This window comes from Azolla caroliniana, unplaced genomic scaffold (genome assembly GCF_043228905.1).
Source record: "Azolla caroliniana isolate FFs.n. ecotype wild unplaced genomic scaffold, voAzoCaro1.0.p SCAF_17, whole genome shotgun sequence".
Classification (NCBI taxonomy): Eukaryota; Viridiplantae; Streptophyta; class Polypodiopsida; order Salviniales; family Salviniaceae; genus Azolla; species Azolla caroliniana.
Window position 1 is genome coordinate 473,907 of NW_028230452.1, and position 26,617 is coordinate 500,523.

A 26,617-nucleotide genomic window follows, 5' to 3' on the forward strand; every position below is an offset into this window, starting at 1 on the left:
GGGTCATTGCCTATATGTACATAGTATAGCCTTAATGTGTTTCTTAATACTATAGTAGTATCTTTCTTTGAAAACTATAATATAAAAAAATACCAAATGTTCATTTACCATGTCAACATCCATCACACACCATATATGGGATGATCAAGCTGATCCAAAAAGTGCTTCACATTGATGATGAACATTGTGTCATTGAGCCTAATCAAAGTATTCAAGGCATTTGATTCTAACATGCTTCGTTTGTGCAAGGGGAGCCAATGGAAGGGCTAGAGTTCTAATTCGTATGGATAGTTATGCACCAAGGAACAATCTCATTTTGGTGTAAACGCTTGGTTGTTTCGGATTCATGGTGTCCATCCATCTTATCTAAAAAAAGGGGCTAATGTTTTGAGGACGGATCATTGCCCGTGTCATGGATGGAACTTGTATATACGTAGCCAATGGTGTGGACATGTGAGCCATCACAAGTCCGAGGAGTTATGCCCTAAGCTCTTCAAAAGGATCGAGAAAACATTAAAAGAAGAAGTACTTGAACATCCCTAAGAGGAGTTTAATTTTGTAGGGGGCAGAGAAGAGAGAGTGTGTGTGGGAGGTGTAAACAGAGCAATGAGTGCCACAAATATGAAAGAAAAATAAATAAACAGGATTTTGTTTTACAGGATTCTTTAATTTCAAACCATGGAAATAAAATATAATCGAAATCTTTATTTTCTAGGAGAGGCAGGGGTAGTAGAGACAGAGATGAAAACAGAGACAGAGATATGAAATGGAACAGGGGATAAACATGGCAGCAGCTGCAGAAGGAGCAGCAGTTCAAGCCTTAAGAAACGTCCTTAACAGAGTCGCTTCTTCCTCTTCCTCCTCCTCATCCTCCATTAAGGTAATCTCCTTCATACATAAGAGAACCCAATCCCCCTGCATGTTTTTCTTTGTCTCTCTTCTTCATTCACATAGATTTAGCCAGATTGTGGATGGAAGGAAGCCTGACTTTTTTTACCTACAAAATTGAACTTTAAATCTATCTTGGTTAATCCATTAATTTTAAGGAAACTTAATTTGGTGTTGATTACTTCACTATGTGAGATTGTATTGCAGGCTAGGGTTGTTGCCGTTAGTAAGACAAAACCAATCTCCGCGATCCGAGAAGTCTACGATGCTGGCCATAGACACTTTGGTGAGAATTATGTCCAAGAATTGCTTGAAAAAGCTCCTCAGGTACGCTTGATTCTTTGATCCTTCAACAGACAACTTTTCCTTACTTAATATGTAGCCATAGCCCATGAGTCCAACAAGAGGAGGGTTGATAAAGACCTTTTTTTCTCATATCATTTACATACATAATGACATATTATTTATTAGCCCAAAGGGTTTTATTTATGAAAAAGGCCTTGAACACATGTGATGTACAGAGTCTATGTATCATGATACCAATTTAGAATGACAGAATGCCCTTAAATAATTGTTGTAAATGGCAATGAATTGCAATGTACATCACTTTGGAAAAACTCTACCCAAGAACTCCTTTGAAGTGGCAATGACTATCAATTGATCTTTCTCTAGGAGAATGAACAATGGAAGGCGCTGCCCCTTATGATGGTGACCAATTTAATGCTCAAAACGGATGCCCAGTTTTGAGTAGAGAAAGTGCTTGCATAGGCCTATAGGGAACTCTGATTTGATAAAAAGCTATCCCCAAACGGAATGTATGGCGCTTATTGAAGATTCCTTTGTTATACAGAAACTTGTTGGACTTTGTTAATACATCTGTAAATGTGTACAGTTTTGTTCTAAGTCGTATCTAAATTTGGAATCCGGATAATTGCAGCTTCCAGATGATATCAAATGGCATTTTATCGGTCATCTACAAAGCAATAAAGCAAAAACACTTATAAGTAAGTTCATTGCTTTTGTGTCAAAATTTTGACCCTTAAAATGGAAAAGTTAGGATTATTTAGTTTTAATGCATGATACAAAATCTTGAATAAAAAATAGGTGTCATAACAGTGTGGTTTTCTTTTATTTTTCAAAATTCAGCTGGCGTTCCAAACATATTCATGGTTGAAGGTGTTGACAACATCAAGGTGAGATTAAAATTAAATCATTAGCAGAAGTTCTGCATAAGCTTTTAAATTTGCTGTTTAAATTAATTTTATTGTCATTTACAAATGTATTTAGCCAGAATGATAAAGGACCTTTTCAACTGATTTTGGATAGACCTTAGATGTGATGCCAACACATGAATGCCAAAATCTAATGCTTTTATTTTTCTAAAATGAAACATTTTAAAGCATTGATGGTTGAAACCTTTTTCAAGTATTTTCAAGCAAAAGAAATTTTCATTACCAAAGATTACTTGTTGAGAAAGATGAATCAGGAAATATTGGGATAAGAAAGGTTTGTATGCGTTGAAGTTTATTGGCCACATATCATGTGTCATTGGGAATGGAGAAAGTTCGACATTAATCAAGAGTGAAATTTTTGCAAAATGAAGGTTCCATGTTTAAAATAGTAAATGAATGCCCTTTAGAAAGAAGAAAGAAAGATATATTAACGTCTTCTAAGGCCAAAATTGGCCCATTAGACAAGAAGCTCATGCTTTCAATCCCAACATTCTGCAATAGCATCTAACAAAGTAGTGCATATAGTGACATTTGAATGCATGTAATGTGTTAGTACACATTTGTCTTACCACAATTGTATAGCCCTAATACCAAAAATAATGAAAGTACTGCTATTAATCAAATAGAAGACCTTAAAAAGTTAACCATACTAAGCCAATAGCAATCATCGATTTGCAGCTCTCCCATAATATTATGTTGTAATCAATGATTTAATTTTTGTTGTAGGTTGCAAATAACCTTGATAAAGCAATAGCAGCGCTTGGAAGGGCTCCGCTGAATGTGCTTGTTCAAGTGAACACAAGTGGAGAGGAATGTATGACTTTGTTTCTATACATAGTTCATGTATAATATGCAATTTTTGAGATGCATCAAAATATTGAGAAAATATGTCATTACTGGATACAGCAAAATATGGCATACAACCTTTGGATTGTGTTGATCTTGCAAAACATGTGAAGTTTCAATGTCCTCACTTGAAATTCTCGGGCTTGATGACCATTGGAATGCTCGATTACAGTTCCCGTCCAGAAAACTTTAAGGTGATATATTTTATTTGTTAATTTCTTTTAAGACATGTGTCCTCGTTTTCAAAATAACCTGTAAGGTTTTCGAAAATCCACTATAATACGCTGTGGTAGTACCAAGTTTACAACTATAGAGAGGAATTCCGATATAATTTTGAAACCTTTGGGATATTCGATTTATACATGCAAATAGTTAGAGAACTAAATAGATAGTTTTTATATTGCAGATAGATAAAATAGATGACCAGTGTGTGCGTGTGTGGGAGAGAATAAACCTTGAGAACTTGTAGTAAAAAATAGCGGATGATTACAATAACCTCTGCTTCAAATGCTAATCAACAACTTATACAAAAGAGAGAGCTAGGCTTATATAGAACTTCTATGGAAGTACAGCTTGAAGTAAGAATAATCCAGTGATGATGGAGTGAATGGGATATCTAAGGTATCCATTTTATTCAATGTTAAGGCAACTTCCATTCACAAGACAATAGTGGGCTGTAACACACTCACCAACACATGCCTCAAGGATTTTGTCTTCATACACAAGATGTGTGGTTGAGCATGTTATGTGCTATCAATTGTAGCATATTAAAAGCATCTTTGTTTGTGTTTGTAGACGTTATTTGAGTGCAGGAAAAAGGTGTCTACAGAACTGAATATTCCAGAGGACGAGCTTGAACTCTCAATGGGCATGTCTGGGGACTTCGAGAAAGCAGTTAAGCAATCATAATCTGATATTACAATATATATATACATATATATATATATATATGCATAATATATGAGATTTCCTAAAAAGCCATTGAATGAAACAGATTGTAGTATTTTGCATGATGAGCTCTAGGTTTATTATATGATCGTTGTGATTGAAATATTCTTTACCATAAATTTGTTAATCTAGAGGTGCAAATTCTGATGGGATGATAATTGATAGCCTTTTGTAAATGCAAAATGTTGTCAATAAGAACTGCTTGTATTTTATGATTCACGTGTCTTAATTAATACATTTTGATGGCAGATTGAAATGGGGAGCACAAGTGTTCGGATTGGGTCTACCATCTTTGGCCCAAGGGATTATTCAAATAAAAAGTGATACTTCTGTATATGTTTTCTATGTTGTAATCAAGATGATGATTACAACTTGTAAGCTATCTTGATTCATAAATGTGACAAGATGATGATTGCAATGCTAAATATATATGTATACACTTGTGATAGAGCTACATGTACGGTGTATTGAAATGTTCTTAAAAAAAAGCTGAAGGTAAAGAGAGCCCCAAAATTTGATGTTTTTTTACAAGTGTCGTGCTTGCTGCTCTGCTGTTGCTTCCACGATAATTGAAAACTTTTTGTTACGAATTAAAAGTTCGTTTTAAATATTGGAGGTTTATGTTGGTATACTAGGGGGTAGTTGGCATGTCAGAGTGTACCTATACTCGGTTTATTTTCGAGGTTTTACAAAATAAAGTCAAATCTCATGTGATTTTACTCGGCTTGTGTTGGTATTCATAAATGACAGGTAGCAATATCTACTCCGGTAAATAAAAGTTTAGCATACAAACATTGATTTCCCACCAACAAGTATCTTTTCAATATAAATGTAGAATTGTACACGCAGTCTTAAGAGTCCCATTTTACTAGTATGTTGATGAACTGCAGTCACTGCTTTGGATTGAGTTACAGTGAATAACAATGGGTTCACTATTGTGGATTCTTATATAAAAAAGCTTTTCCTTAAAGCAAGCTAGTGTCTATTAGGTAACAGAGTGAATGTTTCTTTTAAGAGAAGTTAGACATTGCATGGATTTGGTCTAGCAGTTTTATCAGTTGACAAAACTGTCTTTTCGTGAGCCCAAGAAGGGTCAAAAAGCCAAGATGACATGAAGAAGAGGAAGTCCTAGAATAAGATTTTCTTGCATATGCCAATTAATGAGCACTTGATGTGTCACAGCCAATTTAGCATTCCAACAACATTTGGCACTCTCCTCTTTGTTAATTTGACCTTCGCTAAAGGTCCATGATTATTGCACTCAGCATTTCCTACAAATGCATCAACTTGGAAAAGAAATATTTACTCCAGGTAAAAATGCTACCTTTATTGAATGTATATGTGACAAGTTCTTTGGAATATCCTTATTTTCTCAATGTAGATCTATAGATGTAGCATTACTCACGCACATATTGCCCGCTGCAATATTCTCTGTTCCCCAAGGACTCCACCTGATGACTATTTTTTTTAGGTTTTCAATGTTATTTTGTTCCTTGATAATGGTGCTTCAAGTCCCACAAATTAGATATATATATATAATTTTCTTGTTGACATTGTAAGCTTGCATTAAGCACACTTTCTTTTGCCAATTATAGCGAACTACACAATAAACACAGAATACGAGTGAAATCACACCAATTACAAATATTGGGTATATAAGCAGTAGTAACTAAAACATCATAGGACATACTACATAGAGTGCGTAAACATCACTCACAACAGCCACTATACCTGTAACCTAATATATGTCTCACTCCAATGCGGGTAAAACATCATTTATAATCGAATTGAAAGGAATGTACTCAATTAGTTAAGAATTTAACATGACTCTATAATGGAATTTTAGACCATGGAAAGCTCTTGTAAGTTGATTGGGTACACATCGGGTTCAGATCCTGTCCAAAGCCGATTAGCGACCAAAACATTCATGGATTGTGTTGGATGAGCAAAATCCCAAAACACATGTTGGGTTGCATCTTCACAAATAGTGCTGAGAACCTCATTGCACAGGGGCACACCCCCGTATGGCCCAGTTGAGCAACAAGGTTTCAAACCATACACGAACCCTAACCAATTAGAAACAAAGGGTTAATAATGGCATGGCCTTATATGCTTATACTCAAATTTTTAACTTAATTTTAATAATACACAGATGCACACACAAACACACACCCTCTCATTCTTTCCCACTCAATTCTATCATTGTATAATGATCAAGAGAAAACATTGGGTGTAAGAGAGCAATACCATATTTTGAAGGGTGGGTGATGGCATCCATCGTGACATCGTATGCATTTAGGTACACAAAATGTGCATCACGGAATGTTGTTTGCAACTGAACAGTCAATGCCAACAGTTCCACATTGAAGTTTCGAGCCTCTTGGTTGATATAAGAAACACACGTATTGCGGTTCCGCCTTTTCGAAAGGAGCAACTCAAATGGCATACATCCGATCGGAGGGATCGCGATGAGAGCAAACTTTCGAGCACCCAAAGCATATAAACTCTGGAGTCCAAATGAGACATAAAGACTGAGAGGTTACTAGAGATAGATAGACACATGTCATGGTAGTAAAATGTTTAAGAGCATTTTTTGCTCCTAAGTTGTCAGCACTACTACACTCTGTGTTCAATCCACAGCATAGAATTACTCGAAAAATACAAAAGACACTAAAAAAACTTGACTTGTGATTTGAGAAGGTTGTTTACCACCAACTGTTGCTTGTATGAAGAGATGAGGTGATCAATGAAGGCTTTGGGTGTGAAGAGCCTTTGAGCTTTGCTTTGGCCCAAGGGGTTACCAAAGTAATTCGTAATGTAATCGTTGGAGCCGAAGCAAAAGGCAAAGAGGGCTGTCGAGACAAGGCTGGAAGCTTGCTCTTGTCCCAGTCGTGTAACCAGCTGAGTGTGGACGCCGCGAAACAATCGGACTTGGTCATCGAAATTGAGCCGCGGGAACTGAAACAAATTGACAGAATGAATGTACACACAAAGGAATAGTTAGCAAAAATCCGGCAGGGGATTCGCGGAAATACATCTCATCCAAATAATCAGAATTCCCCAACAAAAATACCCCACCTCTCTCAGTCTCTCTCTCTCTCTGGAAGGGGATTGGGGGTCAATCAAGGGTTAAGTATATACAATGTAGATAATGGGTGACTAATTACCGGGTAATTCCCTGTCTTGTTGTTAATGACGGCCCCAGCGATGGCGAAGCTTGTGCCTTTGAGGATGTCACGTGGGTTGGCCAGATATGCTGGGGGGAAGGGCAGCTTGGCCAGAGATGCTGCTCATGATCATGAGGTAGGTAGGTGTTAATTAGCAGATCACCTTAAAAACTTGCTAATGATTTGACTGGATTTTTCAAGCTCAGATTATGCTAGTTCAATTATGAATATGTATAATGTAGGATTAATCCCTCTACTCTAGAGTCTACTCTACTACACCACATGATCATCATCATCATCATCGTATATTATGTATGAAGCACATTGATCACTAAACTTACTAGTCCTTAATGACACATCATCATCATCATCATATACTATGTATGAAGCACATTGATCACTAAACTTACTAGTCCTTAATGACACATCATCATCATCATCATCATATATTATGTATGAAGCACATTGATCACTAAACTTACTAGTCCTTAATGACACATCATCATCATATATTAATAATGTATGAAGCAGATTGATCACTAAACTTAGTAGTCCTTAATGACACAGCATCATCATCATATATTATGCATGAAGCAGATTTCAGATCACTAAACTTAGCAGTCCTTAATAATACCTATGATATCGGATGCGATGAGGCCATTGGAGAACTTGCCAGGGCGGCCATCCGGAAGATCCCTTCCGTAAGGCGCGTGGTCCGCCCCATTCGCATTCCTCGAAAGGTACACATCATTCCCAGGATCAAGCAAAGAATCACCAAAAATGAATGCCGCCGAGAAGCCCCCGCCACCACGAGGCTGCTGCCCCATACCTGCATTCGGGTCCCGACTACTGCCAATGTCATGGGCCACACCTATGGTGATGAACAATGAGAATAGCCATGAGTAGTAGTACAACAACCGTACTAGTAGCATGGTATTATTGATGGACAAGCTAATGTTTGAAACTCTTGATTGTGTACTACTAACAGTAGGAAGCTTCTAGACATTTCAAAAGAGTATATATTACTTATATAGACAAATCTAGAGACCATTCACTTGAATTATGGATATGTGGTGAGGCCACACACACAAATAAAAAGAGAGAGAGAGGGGGAACAGGGGCCTTGGGAATGAATGATAAAAACAAATGTTTACTTACATTGATATATATACTGTATACATACATATACATATATCATGCAGTTCTTCTAGACCAAATTTTTTTCATGGCATAAAAGAATGATATTTCAGTGGAGTCGATCTGAGGACCTCATTAATGGCTAGGCTAAGGCATTTACTGAATACTCACTTCCAGGGCCCTTTTGGCAATAGTGCAATGAATATGTACTATTTTCAAGCACATTTCATGTGTATGTGTGTGGGAAGGAAAGTTGTATCATTATAATGTACGTAAGAGTGTCCTTTTGGGAGCACTTGCCCACTCCTTTTGATGTAAGTGTGAAGTTGACCATATATTGTAGCATACATGCTCTCGATTTGGTATGGTACAAATTCTACTGTACATGTACATGCAGTTGGATATCAGTCATCTTTAGATTGTGAACTAGGGGGCGGGGGAATAATGATGCCCCACCCTGGGATCAACTCTCGTATTTTTTTCTCAACACTTAGAGATGCCATCGAGCATCCCATAAAATGCAATGTAAGACCCCTCAACATAGTTGGTGTGGCCCATGAATGTAGAGAAAACAAATGTGGGGGGCTATAGCAAAACCACAAACATGCCCTTACATCTTTTTTCGACTAGTTCGGAAGGAAAATGGATACGATCTAGCAAAAACCAAGACAAAAATGTGCATCTAATGTTCGAGGGAAAACGTGTGTGTGTGTGTGTGTGTGTGTGAGAGAGAGAGAGAGAGAGAGAGAGAGAGACTAGTGTGTGCTAGAGATAAGGTGTCTCATGGGGCTTTGGGATGGGTCCATGTAATCATTAATCTTGCCTTCTTACTTTTTTCTTTATTTAGGGTTTGTTAATTCTCATTCTAATCTAACTAGAAGACGTGGACGAATAGTAATGAGCACATTGTACTATCTAGTAACTACATTGTGATATTAGAGATGTAACTAGAAGACATAAACAAATTATAATGTGTACACCGGTTTGGTTTTATAGGCAACCACATAGGCTTGTTTACAGATGAATGATACACTTCTTCTTCCAACTATTGAAAGAGAGTATCATGAGCCATGACATCTAAAAAAAGATTTACCATTTAATTATTCATCAGATTTCGGTAGTTGCCTCTACTTTTACGCCAAAATGGACATCATAATTCCCTCTACTTTTGCGCCAAAATGCTCTACTACACGAACATTATTTTAAGACAGTCATTTCCCTCACATATTATATAAATATGACAACTTTGGAGACAATCATTTACCTCAAGGGGTTTATCATCTCGATTCTCGGCAAAAATCTTGTTGAACCTAGGATATTATCATGGATGAAGAATGTACCATCTAGTCTGCATATAGGGGTATTAGCCGTTATGGCATCTATGAAGGCGAAGTTTCCCTATGTACAAACTTATTGCTAAGTATAGGAAATTAATGCTCAGAGGATCCATGGTCGACATATTAGTTGCTTCAAGGATACTAATCCAAGATCACTTGCATCTAGGAGAATCATTTCCCTTTACTTACACATGTAGAAAGTTCATAGCATGACCATTAAATGAATGCAATGGCATCAAGAGTACTCATTTCCCTTTAGGCACACATTTAGTTACAAGCCACATAAAGGCAAATTCCCTTTAGCAAACTTATTAATCTTGAAAGCGAAGTTTTGACCTAGGATAGCGAGCTTTCAAAAGTTTGTTTTTTTCTCTTCGTGACCCATACATTGAGTCGTGTCCATTCCATTTACCTTACTAATAAAAACTATAAATAAATAGCTTGATACTAATAGCTTGTGTGTACGCATTTCATGTGCAGCCTTAGGCGTTTCTTAATACGAAGGTAGTATCTTCTTTTTTTAACTCAAAAAAAGCCTAGTAAATCATTCGATTAGATAAATAAAAATAAAAATTATTTTGATGCGTGAATATTATTTTAAATCTGCAAAACTTTACAAAAATTGAATTGGATGTTATGAGAATGGTTCTCGGTCCTCATTTTTCTTGAAAGTATATAACAAGCAAGATTTGGATTGGTAACAAACAACAAGATTCAAAAATGATTTGCCAATCCTCGTTGAATCAGATGCTTGCAATACGAAATTATATTGAATCCCATGGATGAGCATGTTCAACCTTGACTAGGAAACCATTTTTCAAATCTCTTCATTCTTATAAAAAGTTGCTTATCTATAGTAGGTCCACATTGGATTGTAGTGAAGGAGGCGAGCAAGACCCTCCTATCCCACAAATAGGGAACGCTTCAATATATTGACACAATCGTTTTCTCTTTGAGTGATACGGAATTGAATCCAATTTCTAAAGAGATGAGAATTACTAGCATCAAGAATGGCGAGAAATACGGTAAAAGATGTCCATTGAATATGAGACAGAACTGAACATTTATTGTAGTAGGACTTATGTCTCAAGAATAGATAGAAAATATCTCTTTCGAGTGAAACTTGTGTTGGGTGGTGGGAGTTTCCTTGGATTAAAAAAAACTCTACAAAATTTTATTTTTTAAATGTTTTAGGGGATAGAGATGCATTGGGCTACCACAAACTCTTCATCTAAGGATTAATTATTCAAATTGTTTACATGTTTTTTATTCCCGAAATAAAAATAAGTTTTGTATCTTTTATTTTGAGGAGAGGCACAAGGGCTTTTGAATTCAACCCATTCCACACAAAGCATAAAAATGAACATAAACTGATTTTTTAAAATTCCTTTTTGAGGAAAACAAAAATAATAATATTTTCTTTACATGCCCCTCTCACAAAAACAGAATTACTCTATTATTCAGCTTTCTTAAGAAAAACATTTTACTATATATTTTTAAATTAAGTCGTTTTTTTACCAGGAGTTATCTTGCATTCACTAGTGACCGCATGAATCAAGCCCCTCTAGTAAAGGGCAAGAAGCGTCATGGCCTACGTACATAATGTTTTGAAATGGTAGGTGCTTTTGCTTATTATTAAGGGTTTTTATTAAATTAACAATATTGCAACGATGGGGGGTTTATGTTAATGGTATGACAAACATTGAGTTTTGGTTGATAGTATGACAACAATGATCTTTGTTAATGGTATAACAATGATGAGATTATGTTAATGGAATGCCCCACATGAACTCAGATGAGAGTGGGTATACAAAAGGCCCTTTAAAACAATGGATTTTAGGCCTCGTATGTTTGCACAAGGTACGCAATGACATAGACGTGTACAATTGCGTCTCCCATTATTTTCATATGATGAGATATTTCAAGGTTCTAACTTCTAAATCAAATGTTAGGGTATGAATAGTTGTTGGTATGCCATTGTGTGAAGGATCTCTCATAAAATTTGTGCGATGCACATGGATTGGAATGGTGTGGGCAGTCATTGTCAAACACATCATGGAACTTTTGACAAATGAGTATACCCTCAAACTAATAAGGATGCTTTAATTGGTGAACAACATGGAGGATGCCAATCTTTGCCGCTGCATACTAATTTCTAGCTCATGTTATAAGACAAACAAAACATGGCTACTTGGATGAAACAATATCCACGGTATATAACGAAAGACCTAGAAATAAACCCAGACCTTCAGTTCAATATGTATATATGAAATATCTCATGCTACACACACACCCACATATATGGAATATAACATGTACTCGGCCAAGATAGTGTCGAATCTTAAATAACTACATGAAGGTCTCACATAAATCCCAAATGAAGTCTTGACACAAACTTGGAAGAGGATTTGTAATCCCGAATTCATGAATGGATGACATATTATCAAGAAGCGGATGCACATACGAAGCATATTACGTCCAATCCAAACCTAGACCAAAGACATAGGATGAACAAACTTATATATATGGCCAGACCCAACCAAGGCCAAGAGATCTAGCATCTTCAAACTTCCATCTAATCTCAGACCCCAGAACATGGAGACCATGTATATCGCATGTCATACCGAAACCCTTGTCCAGAGCCCCGATCACGGCCTATATATATAGTGGCAATGGCCACTAGAGACCTTTCCTGGTATCCATGGCCCACATGTGTGTGTGTGTGTGTGTTGATAGATGGATCCAAAGAACACACTCTTTGCATGTGAAACCAAAAATGCAGAGACATGAGAGGGTTTTGAAGAAGGACTTTTTGTTTTGTAATGCGAGTGACCGACCACAAAGCCTAAAACAGAGTGTTGCCAAAGAAAGAAGAAACAATGGATTTCTTTGAACCTTAATCAGGTATGATCTAGGGGTGGGCAAAAATATGTCCGTTTCTGTTTTTCTGATAACCTTATTATTATTCAGGATTCTCTGCTTCCATTCCTTCATAAATCAAACGACAAAAAAAAAAGAACAAAACCTCTGCTACGCGATTGAAATCTCTCACAACTTAAATGGAATTTGAACCAGAAGAGTAAAAAAACTTCCATGATTGCTCAATTATACCATCCTTAACCCTTGGGCGATCATGGAGATGCATGCATGCATGCACGTAAAGATGGGATGGAGTTTTCTGTACAGAGGATCAATCCTTGCAATCAGGTCATTATCATAAGTTATAACTAAATGTGGAGACAATGAATTAATTGAATAAGAGGGTTTGAGTTAACGACATATGTATAATGTCCATGTATATGGATGACATTTAAAGATAGGATAAAGTTTATGTATAGAGGATCGATCCTCATAATCAAATCATTAACATAACAGAGGATCAAATCATTGACATAACTAAATCTGGAATTGAGGAAATTATCGAGGGAAAGGGTTGGAGTTAATGACGCAATATGGATCACGTATAAAATTACGGCATTTAGAGATGGAAATTCTCTAACACATTTACTGATGATATTGCTCTGTTCATAGTAACACATCCAAGCACACTAGTCAGAAAGAGTGTTCCAAATCATTTAGATCAATTTAAAATCTTTAGTATTAATATACAGGTAATGACATCCTCTTGATTTGAATATTTAAATTCACCAGATATCTAAACATAATTAATTACTTGGAGTTAAGATCAATGGCAGAGGGCTGTGGAATCCTCCTCCTTTGCCACAAACTTATCATTGTATGATCACCATGAGCTGTATTATTTATAGCCTGATGCTTCATATTATGCTCATGGCTTGATATCTTCATCGAACGAGGAGGTGTAGTATTGCTTTTGCCGATTTTAGGTTGGAACTCTGCAAGGGTTGAATGGTGAGCTATATGATTATGATGCATAATGTCAGACTGAGGTATTGAGTTCTGTAAATGCTTCGATTTGGATGGATCTACGGAAGTTGTAGAAGTAGTTGTGATAAAACTATGATAGTAATCTGATGATTTGTTTCTACTATTTCTCATCAATTGGAGTGAGTTTTGTGGAGGCGGTACGAAAAAAGATTCTGAATCAACGATGTCACCACCATGAATCATTTGGGATTTGTTGCTTATGAGATTGGTTTCATTAATCAAGCAATTGGTTAATGATTCTGCCCAAATTTGATCTCTGCTGGACCCGAATCTGCTTAAATCTATGATGACATCAGCGTCAGATTGATCTGTAATTCTAACATTGGAATGATCAGAATTATGTCTATTTTTGCCCAATTTTTTTGTCATTGATGAAGCAATATTCTCGTCCTGGTCAGCAACGGCCTTAATCTTTGTATTATTTATATGATTATGATCTTGGTCTTTAATCCCTGGACCTCTATCTTTGTATAATTGTGAGAAAATGCCCACTTTTGATTTGGTTTCTGATGACGAATCTGTTTTGTTGGCCGAGTTCCTTAATTTGGCCTTGTTAGCCTCATTAGTACTTATCTGATTAGAACCAATCTCTTTTATTAATCCTCCTTTAATCATACAAAGATCCATCTTGGTGGATAGTTGATCATCGGCTTCTTTACTAACCCTCTTCCTAATCCTTCTCCTCAGTCTTAGATTCGTTTGACTAATCTGAATCTTCTCATCCATTTGATCACTGCTTGAAGTGTGAGTGGTGTTTGATCCATTGCTAATTGCATCATTCACTGATGTGTTTGATGGGTTCTTATGTTTATTAATTCTTTTCTTGATTCTAACTCTTCCAAGACAAGTAACTTCAGGGGAAGTTGGTTCTTGATCTTTTTTCTTGTTGATCACCCCACCATTAGTGTTAAATATCAGTTCAGAATCATGATCAGAAACTAACTTAATGGTAGTAGAAGCATGATTAGGGGATGCTTTAGTTGTAGGAACAGGATGAGCGACTAACTTAGTGGTAGTAGAAGAAGGATTAGTAGCCAATTTAGTGGTTGACGAAGCATGACTTGTAGCTAATTTTGTGGTTGAAGAAGAATGATTTGCAACCAATTTGTGATTGATATAGTTCACATTTAGCTTGATTGCATGGCTACCTGCAGAAGTAGTATGAGTTGATTGAGGCTTAACCGATTGAGTTGTATTAGTAGTTCTGTGATTAGCAGCTCGATTTTGCTTAATCTGATCCTCCTTCACTAATCTTGGTTGAATAATCAGATTAGAATGATTGATCTCATTGATTTGATTAATATTATTAATCCTATTAATGAGATCAGTCTCAATAATTACCTCAGATTGAACATTGTCATCGTAATTACCGAGGATGGATTGCCCGAATTCCCCTGTTTTCAAATCCAAATATAAATTATCATCATCATTTCCATCGCTATAATAATGATGGGTATCTTCGTAATTTCGTCGAGAATACCAATCAGCTTTCCATAAAGCTTCTTTGCTATTCATCATCTTATTAATCTGGCCATGAATTGCGTCATTATTATTATTATTATTCTTTGTTTTGTAGCTATAGTTGTTGTCTTCATTGCCTTTGTTGTTGTAATAATCTGGTCGTGGATGATAATCGTAAACATTGATCGAATAGTTCCCTTCTCTGGTTTGCGACATAGATCTGAAACTTATTTGCAAGCAATGAAGGATGTACTGAAAGCTTTTTTAATATTTGAATTTATGTGAAGGGATTAACAGAAATTATGTGAGGGTTAATAGCTGGGATATCTGTGAAGATTAATTAGCAAGAATCAATGGACGGATGGATGGAATTGAGACGACCAATCAAATATGTGTGTTCTGATGAATCCTTAGCCAGAAAGCACAAGGTTCATATAATTTCAATGAAAGACAAGAAAAACAAAAACCAATTGACTTGGTCATTATTAAAAGCCATAGCCGCCCATAAAACAATTGTAAGAAATTAGTAGAGTAATGTGTGAAGGAAGAAACTTTTGTCTTATTGATTCTAAATAGAGGGTTTGTGTGTATACTTGTGGGGCCATGGGTGAGTGTGTGGAGCGAATGATATTGGAGCATATAACGACGGTGGTGAAGTGATGATGTTGCCATTTCCCAATGAGACCGAGCAATTGAGACACATGACCCGTCGAGAGTCGAGACCATGAGATACTACTAACCTTTGCATGTCATTTTAGGCATTCATTATTTGTTTTCTATATCGCTCTTAGGAATAAAGAGACGAATCCTTGTATATCCTTTATAGGTCATTGGCCACCACAGACATGCTCGGTCTTGAATCTACCATCCTTCTTATCAATGGTATAGAAATAATGGCATGAGCCATAGACTAGTAGTTGAGTTGGATGTTACCACAACTTATGGAGGTTTTAATCCATCATCGCTCATGCACGTTATTTTGGCACCAAACACATCCAAAAAGCTATGTTGGTTTCTATCCAAATGACCTAACACTACTATATTCTTTGATCAACATGCCACAACATTAATGCAAAAGATACAATAAAGGTAGAGACTAGATCAAGAGTTCATGTGCACAAAGAGTAAATCAACAATATTTTAGTTGACCATAAAATAGCATGCCTATTTTGGTCTAGGATTATATTCGCCAAATATATACTCAATTGTTTGGTCACTTTTGATTTCTCTAGATACATGTATTACAAATCATGTCAGTTCTTCCTACCTATAGCGTCATGTGAGTTGCAACGCTTCGAACTTTTAGTCAAAACCCTAGACTTAATGGCTTACTTGCTTTAGTTATGAAAATCCAACCTTGATAGACAAATCTTGTGTGCAAACAACAATGTATGTACATGATAACATGGAAACTTACATAAATATATTGATTGGTATGCCAAAATGTATATATTAAACTCAAAACGCCTTGCAGAGTCACTATAGTTTATGGAAATCTGTCCTTTGGAAACGTCATCGGAACTAGTCAAAGGATCTTCTGCATTTTATTTGATAATATCTATGAGTGACTTTACAATTGGAATGTCTTCCATGCGGCACAGAGATGTGACATAGCAAGCATGCATACACATATGTTTGAAAGCTTATCATGAAAGTTACATCATGTTCTAGGTATAGATTGCATAGATTGGTATCTACACATATTTGCGTGACAACTCGCTTTCATGGAAATGATGCGCAAAGACGTTACTCATGTTTCAATAAGCTATTTCCCAAGATAAAAACTTGACATGTATTTGCATTATTTGAAAATATCCAAATGTCTAATCTATAAAACTTATCTAGAAATGAGATTTTATTGTAAACAAGGCACTAATAATGGAAAATCAAGAACTTGTTCAAAGTCTATGTACACAACATTATTAATACCCTCCACGTTGGATTCGATGAACCCAAAATTTCAATCGTTAACAAATTTAAACCAAGAAATATTGAGTTTCCTTTCCCATTGCAATGCTTGTAATGACAATTGAACTTGTAGTAACTTTAATGTCATTTAGATCCCAAGAGCATTGTTAAGAACTTCAATTAATCAAAAGGCTTCATGAGCATTGCGTGGTAGTTAACAAATATGCTACATAGACAACATGTTAGTATCTCGTAAGTAGTTGCGAGTTTTGAACAAACCAACTTGCAAATAACATGTTCGAATTTGCAAAGCTTGAGTTAATTGCTATTTCATGGTCATTGATTCAATGACATGAAGCCCATTAATCATTAATGGATAATCACATGAAGATTCAAATCGTTTTATGTTAATAACATTGGTTTTAACTAGAAAGTAAAAGATTTAGGTTGTCAACAATATGTAAAGAACACATGTAGCGGGAGATGGGTATGTGTTTGTCTATATTGATGAATAGTTTACGTGCGATAAAATTTGTGTTTGTTTTTGTCACACTTACTTCGGTTACAAATACCTAGGGCAATTTTTGTTTTCATGGCTACGGAAACAAAGAATGGGTTCCTGCCTTTAACTTTTTTCACATATGCATGACAAGAAAAAAATAGCCCACCCTAACTTTTTTCACGTGGCTATTCAATATTTTTTGATGGCACCATCTACTACCAGAGGATTTAGATTGTCCATGGAAACAATTTAGCAACCCATCCCAAGATGAAACAAGTGTAGGTTGATACAAAACACAAGGATAGAAAAAGTCACCAAAGCACTTTTTTGAGACCAAAGAATTCCTAGCTTATTATTGTTGGTCATTGAGAAGATGTAGTTGTAGATGCTTAAGTTGCGAAAACATTCACATCAACTTCCAAAGTACAAACAAAAAAAAGATAAGCAATATGGAGTGCTAAAGCTCTACAAAAGGAGCAAAGTGTTACAGGTTATACGATATGTTCATGACATATCGTATAACATCTTATATTTACTCTTCCCATTGCAGAAATGGTCAAAACACAAAGCGCCAATTATTCCCCCATGAGCCTTGGCCCTTCAAGAGCCCTTAAACTTCTCGAGACTCGCAAAGGTCACTATTTGTATATTGCACTAAAAACATCTTCTCAGAACACATTGCATTGAGCATTAACTGTCATTTAGCATGTACTGAAAATGTTTTTTTACCTTTTAATTCATCCAACTTCCAAATTCTTAGTAGGTACAAACAACTCACAGCTTACAAAAAAGAATCAAGTAATCATGTACATTAGAGTATTCAAAAGCAATAAATAATAGAAACCTCAAAAAAATAGAACACATTTTATTTGTGTTCTTAATCTAAATAGAACAATGTTACAATTTTCCGAAGATTTTTGGCCTCTCGGCATGTCTCCAATAGGAGTTTACTATCATGGAAAGCAAAGCATATCACTTGCTGAACATGTGACAAGATATCCATATTGCAAATCCTGAATGCCAAGAAAGAAGTAAAATTTAGGTACCAAGGTATTTGATGATACAATCCATATACACTCCCAAAAAAAACATAAATTGCATCGTTACCACCTTCTGCAAGCAAAGGCCTATCAAAATTTGAACAAACTCAAGAGCTGAAAAAAACTTTAAATTGCATCCGAAAAACACAAAGCACATGGAACATATATGGTGGTGTTACATTCAACACTCGTATGATAAACCCAACACATTCATCTAATTCTAAGTTTGTAACAAATTCGTAAGCATGTAATATGGGCCATATGTCCTTGTTTTAGAAGGTTTAACATCTTTCATCTATAGAGATATAACAAGTTTAAAACAAAAATTTACCTGCTTGCTTCAATGAGAGGGAGAAGATCATTGTGAGGCATCTCTATCACATTTTTAACCTAGCAAGAAAAGCCACATGTCATCAAAATGTTTCATGCAACAAGTATTCTTTGTGTGATAAAAATGCATCAAAGTTACATCTTATCCTACTTTAGAGAGCAATTCCTGGCTTTCTGGAGGTTGTTTCTTTAAGCTCTGCGGCAAAATGACAGTCAATAAATCTGGCCTTTCAGCTCTTAAAGCACCTCGAATAACCGCTGCATTTGTGCCTGACGCTCCTGAAGTGAAAACATGATTTTTCTACATACACGTTAAACAGATGACACATTAGTACAAAACAAAAGTTTGAGCTCACTCACTTAAACACCGCTCCAATTTTATAGGGAAAACATAAAAATACCCCTAAGTTTTCAAACATTACCAGATCGCTAATTTTTAAGGTGTGCTACTACAAAGGAATGTCATGGTACTTTTGGAAGCTTTCAGGTATTCTGGTAATTGTCCAAAAAGTTAGGGGTATTTTGATGTTTTTTCCGAAAACTATAGAGCTGAAAAGTATACATCAGTATCACAATAGAACTGAGAACCAACGGCAATTAAATACTTTTCAGGGTCAAACCAAATTGGTATGTTAATGCATACCGTGATGACCATTGCGTAACTCAGCACTTCGATGAGTTGTTGGTGAGTAAAACCCATGTTTCTTGTTCCAAAGAAGCCAATAGCTGTAGGTCCCTGTTGTTGTATTGCCAATAGTTCCTGTTCAGGGAAATCAAAATTATCATGTATGCTCTTTTGTCCTTACACATTGTGAGAAGGAATATGATGAACTCAAACGGAACCATAGATGTGCTTGAGTTTTAACTTAAACTTTTGAATTCTTTCAATACTGAAACTTTTCTTGGTGTTTCGGGGCCACAAAATTGTTCAAAGAAACAGTGAATTGTGCAACTTAGCTAAAGAGATCCACGAAAGCCAGCTGACATATCCAATAAGCATGCATGGTTGGTGAAATAATGATGACCAGAATGCAAAATCACAACAAAGAACAAGGAATCACATTCAAGGTCACATGATCAATGCGGAAAATCTAGTTGACCAGCTTTCTTCTTCATTATAGAGACATATTCTAATGGGCCCAAAAAACAAATAAGGAATCACATTCAATGTGCCATTGTCTTTACATTGACATTTTGGGATCGCATGTGGTAAATACATTGAAATCTTCTCTTTTGCATGTCTATTTTACACTCATTGCATACTCAATAGCAGTCACCACCAAGTATATTACAGAAAATCATATCAAGTATCAGCATGTTTAAACTCCAATCTCCTCCTTGGATTGTTGTAACAGTGGGATAAACTAAGAGAAATCCTCTACTTATGACTGGAAACCATTTAAATTTCTTCTCATGAAACACATAAGCAAGAACAATGGAAAGAGACAATATCGAACAAAAACAATTGACAGCCGTACCTGCAAGTAATCCAAATCTGGTATTGTTTTAAACTCTGGTTCTGATGTTGCAGTGCCAATAACAACGGCCTCAGCTTGAGAAATGAGATCATCTCCATAAGCACGCAATCTCCATCCTTCATTTTGAGCACCCTCTCTATCAATTGCATAAATTTTCTTCGTGCTTTTCCTGTTCACGCTACCTATACTGCACTAAATTTATGTCATAAGAAAGCTCTTCAAGTATTCATACACCCCATAACACAAGAAAACTTTGTAATCACAAATCAGAAGTCCAACAAACTCTTATTGTGTTGGTATGCATTAATTTTAGTCGCAAAAAGCACACTATCCACCTTAATATCTTTGTCAATAAAGGCTTCAATAGGATATCTAGATAGGAACATAAGACTTGTGATGTGTAGTTTGGCTCCCATATTAATTTTTCATGAATTGTTTGGCCCTAGAAAGTTTCCAACTTTGGCTTTTTAGGGATTTGACAAAGACCAACTATCGATAATAGAGAGAGAGTCACACGAAATTAAACATCGGGTTTCAAATTGAATATCTGAATTCCTTCCACTAGACTGTGTACATTCTTTCTTAAATGAATCCATTCAATTCTACCTTGAGTAATAGATTTTACTCACCTTGAGGAAACCATGGATCCCTTTTGGCCTCAATCTTGCATTGATTAAGCTTAGTGTTTCCATTCATCTGATTTTAAATTTCCGCAACAAAAACAAAAACCTCCAACGTAAGTATTCCAGACCCTTGCCTATTTCATCAGATATATGTAGGCTACATACACTATAACTATACACATGTGCACATGCATACATTTACGATTGCATAGATACACATCAATATACATTCACATATACTTAAGGTTTCAGAAGAAAGATATATGCTTACCCTTTTCCTCCTTCTACCATTTATCATATGCATTGAAACCGAGGAAGAAGCCATATCTGTGAAAGATCTCGCTGTCTGACAGAACAGAGTATCCATCAGAGTCAGAGAAGCGAGGGGGGGAAGAAGAAGAAGAAGAAGCAAGTATTAGTAATAGCGATAGTGGCCCTGAACGCTTTTTTCGTGTTGAATATATTGACCTCTGAGCTTGATTAGGGTTTGGAAGGGCTGGTCTGCCAGAATTAGGGTTCCTCGACAGGATTTAGGGTTAGGGAGAATTTAGGGTTTATGCACAGAGCTCGCGACGATACAGGTGTAGGGCTAAGCGGATGGACGCATCTGGGCCGCCCGCTCTCCTCCGTCTGACGGCATGGATTCACTCCATAGCCTATCTCGGATGAAGCCATGAAAGCTCTCCACGTGGCATGGGTGTGCGCCGTTAGATCTTGGCGCTTTCATAAATTGTAGCCGTCAATTGACTTGTGCTCTTGTCCTCGAGTTTGGTGGAAATGCAACTTATTCTCTGTTTCCGGACGTCCTGGGAAAAAGATGAGATGCCCCGTATCCTGCCCGTCCGTCCGTCTGTCCAAAAGCCTCATGTCATACGCAGGCTCTCGCTCATTATTCATCCATAGTTCCTAGAAGACGTGATGGTTTCGATTGACTATATAAAACCCTTTGAGACAAATGAGGTGCCACTCTTGTTTTCTCATGATTGGTTGGTCATTCAAGTGGACAAGGAATGTGTAAAGAAGAGCTCAAATTATGTAACTTGCAACTTCTATGCCTGTCGATAATTGTGGAGATTTTCCTACTTGTTTGTTTGTTCTCGATCAAACGCCCATATCCAAATGTTCCCTTGACAATCATGACATATTGAAAAAAAAAGAGAACCCACGGTATAGGTTTCTAGCATGATACTACTTGTCGTGGTTGCAACCTTTTTTGTATATATGGTGTTGTGTAAATTTACAAGAAACTTTTCTATTCAAGAGAAACTCCAACTTGGTATATGTTGCTCACCTTGATAGAGCAAGACATTATGGCATTCTTGTTTGTATTATCACAATGTAAGTTAGCGTCTTTCACACTCTCGTGCTATGTATAACTATTGTTGTTTGATTAACATTCTGCAATGTACCATAGTTCTATAGATTGACTTTCTTTTTGGGTTTTGCTTTTAAGCTTCATATGGTATTTTCATCTTGATCTCTTACATTGAGTACCATGAGAAATTATCTCCTCAGTAGCACGAACTAGATTTCTCAAATGGACTACAAACATTGAATTTGGCATTGGGTATACCTTTGAATTCGACATGCGGTTAATCACATTTGAATTTGAGTTCTCATAAGAATTGCAATGTGTGGCATTTTGATGGATTTGACAATGTGGTTAATCACATTTGAATGTGAACACAACATGGTACAAGCATACTTAAGATTAAACACATGCTAAACAAAATTGTTAACTAAATGCTTAGCCATATCTATTATTAGCTGAGGACATTATTGCTCAAATTGGCACTTGGTAACTCCTAGTCTCAACTCCTAGGGTTTATCTAGATACAACATCTGTTACAGAGAGCACAAAAGGTTGAGAGAGAGAGAGAGAGAGACAGACAGAGAGATGGTCGCTTTGTGCGTGGGCTCTGGAGATTCGACTTTATTTCGTTGCCATGGATTTTCTACCTTTTCTCTGATTCATCATCAACTTCCTGGTTCTCTCTCATCATCATCGTCAGTATCATTCTCATCATCAAGTCGAGGGTCCTTCTGCATCAGAGCTACTGCGATCGATACTGCATCTGCTCCTCCAAGTAAGATCACAATTCCTGAAGAAAAGCTTAGAGAAAGACATTTGAAAGAAATAAGAATGCTTGCAAAAACATATTTTTGAATGCTTTTCTCTTAGGCATCGAAGGAAGCCCCTTAAACGATTAGTACGGTCAAAGGAAAAACGTTTCCTATGGTAGACATTCGCCTGGGCTTGGTTACTCCCGAGTCAACCCCTTTATGTTAGATACGTATTTGGTGCAGAGTTAATCTCTTCACGTTATATATGTGGTGCGGAGTTAATCGCTTTATGTTGTCAGCGCTACTACACTGTGTTCAATCCATAGCATAGAATTACTCGAAAAATACAAAAAACACTAAAAAAACTTAACTTGTGATTCAGATGGACACATCTGGGCCGCCTGCTCTCCTCCGTCTGACGGCGTGGATTCACTCCATAGCCTATCTCGGATGGAGCCATGAAAGCTCTCCACGTGGCATGGGTGTGTGCCGTTAGATCTTGGCGCTTTCATAAATTGTAGCTGTCAATTGACTTGTGCTCTTGTCCTCGAGTTTGGTGGAAATGCAACTTATTCTCTGTTTCCGGACGTCCTGGGAAAAAGACGAGATGCCCCGTATCCTGCCCGTCTGTCCGCCTGTCCAAAAGCCTCATGTCATATGCACGCTCTCGCTCATTATTCATCCATAGTTCCTAGAAGAAGTGACGGTTTCGATTGACTATATAAAACCCTTTGAGACGAATGAGGTACCACTTTTGTTTTCTCGTGATTGGTTGGTCGTTCAAATAGACAAGGAATGTGTAAAGAAGAGCTTAGATTATGTAACTTGCAACTTCTATGCCTGTCGATAATTGTGGAGATTTTCCTACTCGTTTGTTTATTCTCGATCAAACGCCCATATCCAAATGTTCCCTTGACAATCATGAGAGATTGATAAAAAGAGAGAACCCATGGTATAGGTTTCTAGCATGATACTACTTGTTGTGTTTGCAACCTTTTTTGTATATATGGTGTTGTGTGATCGTGTAAATTTACAAGGAACTTTTCTATTCAAGAGAAACTCCAACTTGGTATATGTTGCTCACCTTGATAGAGCAAGACATTATGGCATTCTTGTTTGTATTTTTCTTTTAGGTTAATCAATTTCAAGGGTATATATATCTCATGGTTGGCCCATTTTTCTAGAAAATTATTAACAATTGTGAATGCACTTAGGATTTCTAAATTCTACATTCAAATAAAGAACACTCGTGCGATTGAATGCCCCCCCTAACTTCATGGTGACAATTTATGAATCATTAACAATTGTGAATGCACGTAGGATTTCTTGATTCTACATTCAAATAAAGAACTATTATTCGATTGAATGCTCCCCCCAGGTTCATGGTTGGCCCAATTTTCTACAAAATCATTAACAATTGTGAATGCACTTAGGATTTCTAAATTCTACATTAAAATAAAGAACACTCGTACGATTGAATGTTCCTCCCAACTTCATGGTGACAAGTTATGAATCATTAACACTTGTGAATGCACGTAGGATTTCTATATTCTACATTCCAATAAAGAACACTTGTACGATTGAATGTTCCCCTCAGCTTCATGGTGACAAATTCTGGATCCATCTTTGATGTCCAAGTATCTCTTTTTTTACAATCACAAAGTAACACGTTGCTCGTATGCCATATGGTGTTTACAATCACAAAGTAACATGTTGCTCGTATGCCATATGGTGTTTACAATCACAAAGTAATTTGGAAAGTTGTCTTCCAAGTGGAAAATGTATCCTTTTGCAATCATAAATATATATGCTCATGAGATTGTTGATAAACCTGAAGTAATTATAATTGTGTCCCATCGAATTAGTTTGCTCCAAAATTCCAATTGATGATGTTTTTTGTACAACAAAACCCATGTGATCATCATATTCGCAAAGTAGTAAACTATCAAAATGGGGACGTTCAAATCAGTATTTATCCATGTGAAATGAGAGCATTATAACTTATATGTATCACAATGTAAGTTAGCGTCTTTCACACTCTCATGCTATGTATAACTATTGTTTTCTGATTAACATTCTGCAATGTACCATAGTTCTATAGATTGACTTTCTTTTTGGGTTTTGCTTTTAAGCTTCATATGGTATTTTCATCTTGATCTCTTACATTGAGTACCATGACAAATTATCTCCTCAGAAGCAGGAACTAGATTTCTCAAATGGACTGCAAACTTTGAATTTGGCATTGGGTATACCTTTGAATTCGACATGCGGTTAATTACATTTGAATTTGAGTTCTCGTAAGAATTGCAATGTGTGGCATTTTGATGGATTTGACAATGTGGTTAATCACATTTGAATGTGAACACAACATGATACAAGCATAGTTAAGATTAAACACATGCTAAACAAAATTGTTAGCTAAATGCAAAATTGGGATGGAGAATTTGATCCCGATGGTATATTGTGAGTCTAGTACAATCATAGGATCTCTGATATCATAATTATGCTTGACATTTATATCATAGTAGTTTTGTTTGTATTGTATCAGAGCCCCAACCACAAAATTGAATGATGCATTGTTTTATGCAACCTCCTCTCCATCAATGTAGTCATCAATGAGGTTTTTCGTCACCACCTATTTATTTTTTGCAGTGGATGTCCCCAACCATAGGTGGCTACAAACTCAAAATGCGAGCCAAGATTTTATATCATTAAAACCAATACGATATTACATGTTTCCTTTGTATTCATGTGAAATAACATTCAGGGCAACAAGACTTACATTATATGTCACAAGGATGGCTATCCAACTAGTTCTTGATTACAGACATTAGGATTTGGCAATCCTTGACTCCTATATCTCAAGATAATATCAAGCAATGAGAATGATGTTAGGTTCTTTCATGGGACATGGATTGAAAGCTAAGGACATGACTAAAGCCAATGGAGGACTTCAAACTCTCATAAGTTACACGTCACTCATACCAACTCTACCATTCTCTAGCTCTTATGTGACATCCAAGGGCAGTCGGCAGGTCCGCGTGAAGAACACCTTCCTCATCATCACTTTAGCCCTATCTATTATTAGCTGAGGACATTATTGCTCAAATTGTTTCCTGGGGCACTTGCTAACTCCTAGACTCAACTCAAAAGCAACCATTATGTATTTGATCTATTATTGGCCTTTTCAAGTTCTACTCATTGCAACAACTTCTTTAAGCCTTTAAGGAATAGTGTGAATACTTTGAAGGTAAAAATCTTAGGGTTTATCTAGAGACAACATCTGTTACAGAGAGCACAAAAGGTTGAGAGAGAGAGAGAGACAGAGAGAAGGACGCTTTGTGGGTGGGCTCTGGAGATTCGACTTTATTTCATTGCCATGGATTTTCTACCTTTTCTCTGATTCATCAACTTCCTGGTTCTCTCTCATCATCATCGTCAGTGTCATTCTCATCATCAGCTCGAGGGTCTTTCTGCATCAGAGCTACTGCGATCGATACTGCATCTGCTCCTCCCAGTAAGATCACAATTCCTGAAGAAAAGCTTAGAGAAAGACATTTGAAAGAAGTAAGAATGCTTGCAAAAACATATTTTTGAATGCTTTTCTCTTAGGCATCGAAGGAAGCCCCTTAAACGATTAGTACGGTCAAAGGAAAAACGTTTCCTATGGTAGACATTCGCCTGGGCTTGGTTACTCTTACTCCGAGTCAATCCCTTTATGTTAGATATTTGGTGCGGAGTTAATCTCTT

General features: G+C 36.5%; 5 protein-coding genes across 6 annotated transcripts in view; 2 read left to right on the forward strand and 3 right to left on the reverse strand.

Moving 5' to 3' along the window:
- Nucleotides 1–698: 698 nt before the first annotated feature.
- Nucleotides 699–4,439, forward strand: LOC147852608 (uncharacterized). The gene is made up of 8 exons (XM_087333516.1): nt 699–880; nt 1,096–1,215; nt 1,826–1,892; nt 2,035–2,081; nt 2,847–2,934; nt 3,027–3,160; nt 3,762–3,860; nt 4,164–4,439. Exons 1-8 carry the CDS (start codon nt 767–769, stop codon nt 4,236–4,238), a joined length of 744 nt encoding a protein of 247 aa, XP_087189642.1. The 5' UTR covers nt 699–766; the 3' UTR covers nt 4,239–4,439.
- A 1,250-nt stretch (nt 4,440–5,689) lies between these two features.
- Nucleotides 5,690–8,191, reverse strand: LOC147852609 (GDSL esterase/lipase At4g16230-like). Its single transcript, XM_087333647.1, has 5 exons — nt 7,716–8,191; nt 7,082–7,200; nt 6,624–6,872; nt 6,162–6,420; nt 5,690–5,980 (listed from the first exon to the last, which is right to left on the reverse strand). Exons 1-5 carry the CDS (start codon nt 8,011–8,013, stop codon nt 5,757–5,759), a joined length of 1,149 nt encoding a protein of 382 aa, XP_087189773.1. The 5' UTR covers nt 8,014–8,191; the 3' UTR covers nt 5,690–5,756.
- A 4,809-nt stretch (nt 8,192–13,000) lies between these two features.
- Nucleotides 13,001–15,328, reverse strand: LOC147852610 (uncharacterized). Its single transcript, XM_087333497.1, has one exon. The coding sequence runs from the start codon at nt 15,136–15,138 to the stop codon at nt 13,225–13,227; it is 1,914 nt and encodes a 637-aa protein (XP_087189623.1). The 5' UTR covers nt 15,139–15,328; the 3' UTR covers nt 13,001–13,224.
- A 2,791-nt stretch (nt 15,329–18,119) lies between these two features.
- LOC147852611 (uncharacterized) lies at nt 18,120–21,412 on the reverse strand. Of its 2 annotated transcripts, none has more exons than XM_087332740.1 (7): nt 21,075–21,412; nt 20,810–20,876; nt 20,181–20,362; nt 19,346–19,462; nt 18,854–19,003; nt 18,704–18,762; nt 18,120–18,345 (listed from the first exon to the last, which is right to left on the reverse strand). In XM_087332740.1, exons 1-7 carry the CDS (start codon nt 21,168–21,170, stop codon nt 18,210–18,212), a joined length of 807 nt encoding a protein of 268 aa, XP_087188866.1. In that variant the 5' UTR covers nt 21,171–21,412; the 3' UTR covers nt 18,120–18,209. The 2 variants fall into 2 exon arrangements, with proteins under 2 accessions (XP_087188866.1, XP_087188867.1); XM_087332741.1 differs by having other exon boundaries at nt 20,181–20,367.
- A 1,218-nt stretch (nt 21,413–22,630) lies between these two features.
- SHM3 (serine hydroxymethyltransferase 3) overlaps nt 22,631–26,617 on the forward strand; it is a 12,953-nt gene continuing 8,966 nt past the window's right edge. The window contains exon 1 of the mRNA XM_087332738.1: nt 22,631–22,890. Within this exon, the coding sequence (XP_087188864.1) occupies nt 22,701–22,890 (190 nt within the window). The 5' untranslated portion in view covers nt 22,631–22,700. The remainder of the gene's footprint in view (nt 22,891–26,617) is intronic.

Excerpts from the sequence above, each read along its gene's own strand:
- LOC147852608 (XM_087333516.1), top strand. The coding sequence starts at position 767 with ATGGAACAGGGGATAAACATGGCAGCAGCTGCAGAAGGAGCAGCAGTT. Across the intron at positions 1,216-1,825 it reads TGCTTGAAAAAGCTCCTCAG|CTTCCAGATGATATCAAATG; the intron begins GTACGCTTGATT and ends GGATAATTGCAG. Across the intron at positions 1,893-2,034 it reads TAAAGCAAAAACACTTATAA|CTGGCGTTCCAAACATATTC; the intron begins GTAAGTTCATTG and ends TTCAAAATTCAG.
- LOC147852610 (XM_087333497.1), bottom strand. The coding sequence starts at position 15,138 with ATGTCGCAAACCAGAGAAGGGAACTATTCGATCAATGTTTACGATTAT.
- LOC147852609 (XM_087333647.1), bottom strand. The coding sequence starts at position 8,013 with ATGCTACTAGTACGGTTGTTGTACTACTACTCATGGCTATTCTCATTG. Across the intron at positions 6,421-6,623 it reads CATACAAGCAACAGTTGGTG|AGTTTATATGCTTTGGGTGC; the intron begins GTAAACAACCTT and ends TTTGGACTCCAG. Across the intron at positions 5,981-6,161 it reads CACCCACCCTTCAAAATATG|GGTTCGTGTATGGTTTGAAA; the intron begins GTATTGCTCTCT and ends CTAATTGGTTAG.
- LOC147852611 (XM_087332740.1), bottom strand. The coding sequence starts at position 21,170 with ATGGATACTCTGTTCTGTCAGACAGCGAGATCTTTCACAGATATGGCT. Across the intron at positions 19,463-20,180 it reads CAGATTTGGATTACTTGCAG|GAACTATTGGCAATACAACA; the intron begins GTACGGCTGTCA and ends TTCCCTGAACAG. Across the intron at positions 18,763-18,853 it reads GCCAGGAATTGCTCTCTAAA|GTTAAAAATGTGATAGAGAT; the intron begins GTAGGATAAGAT and ends TTTTCTTGCTAG.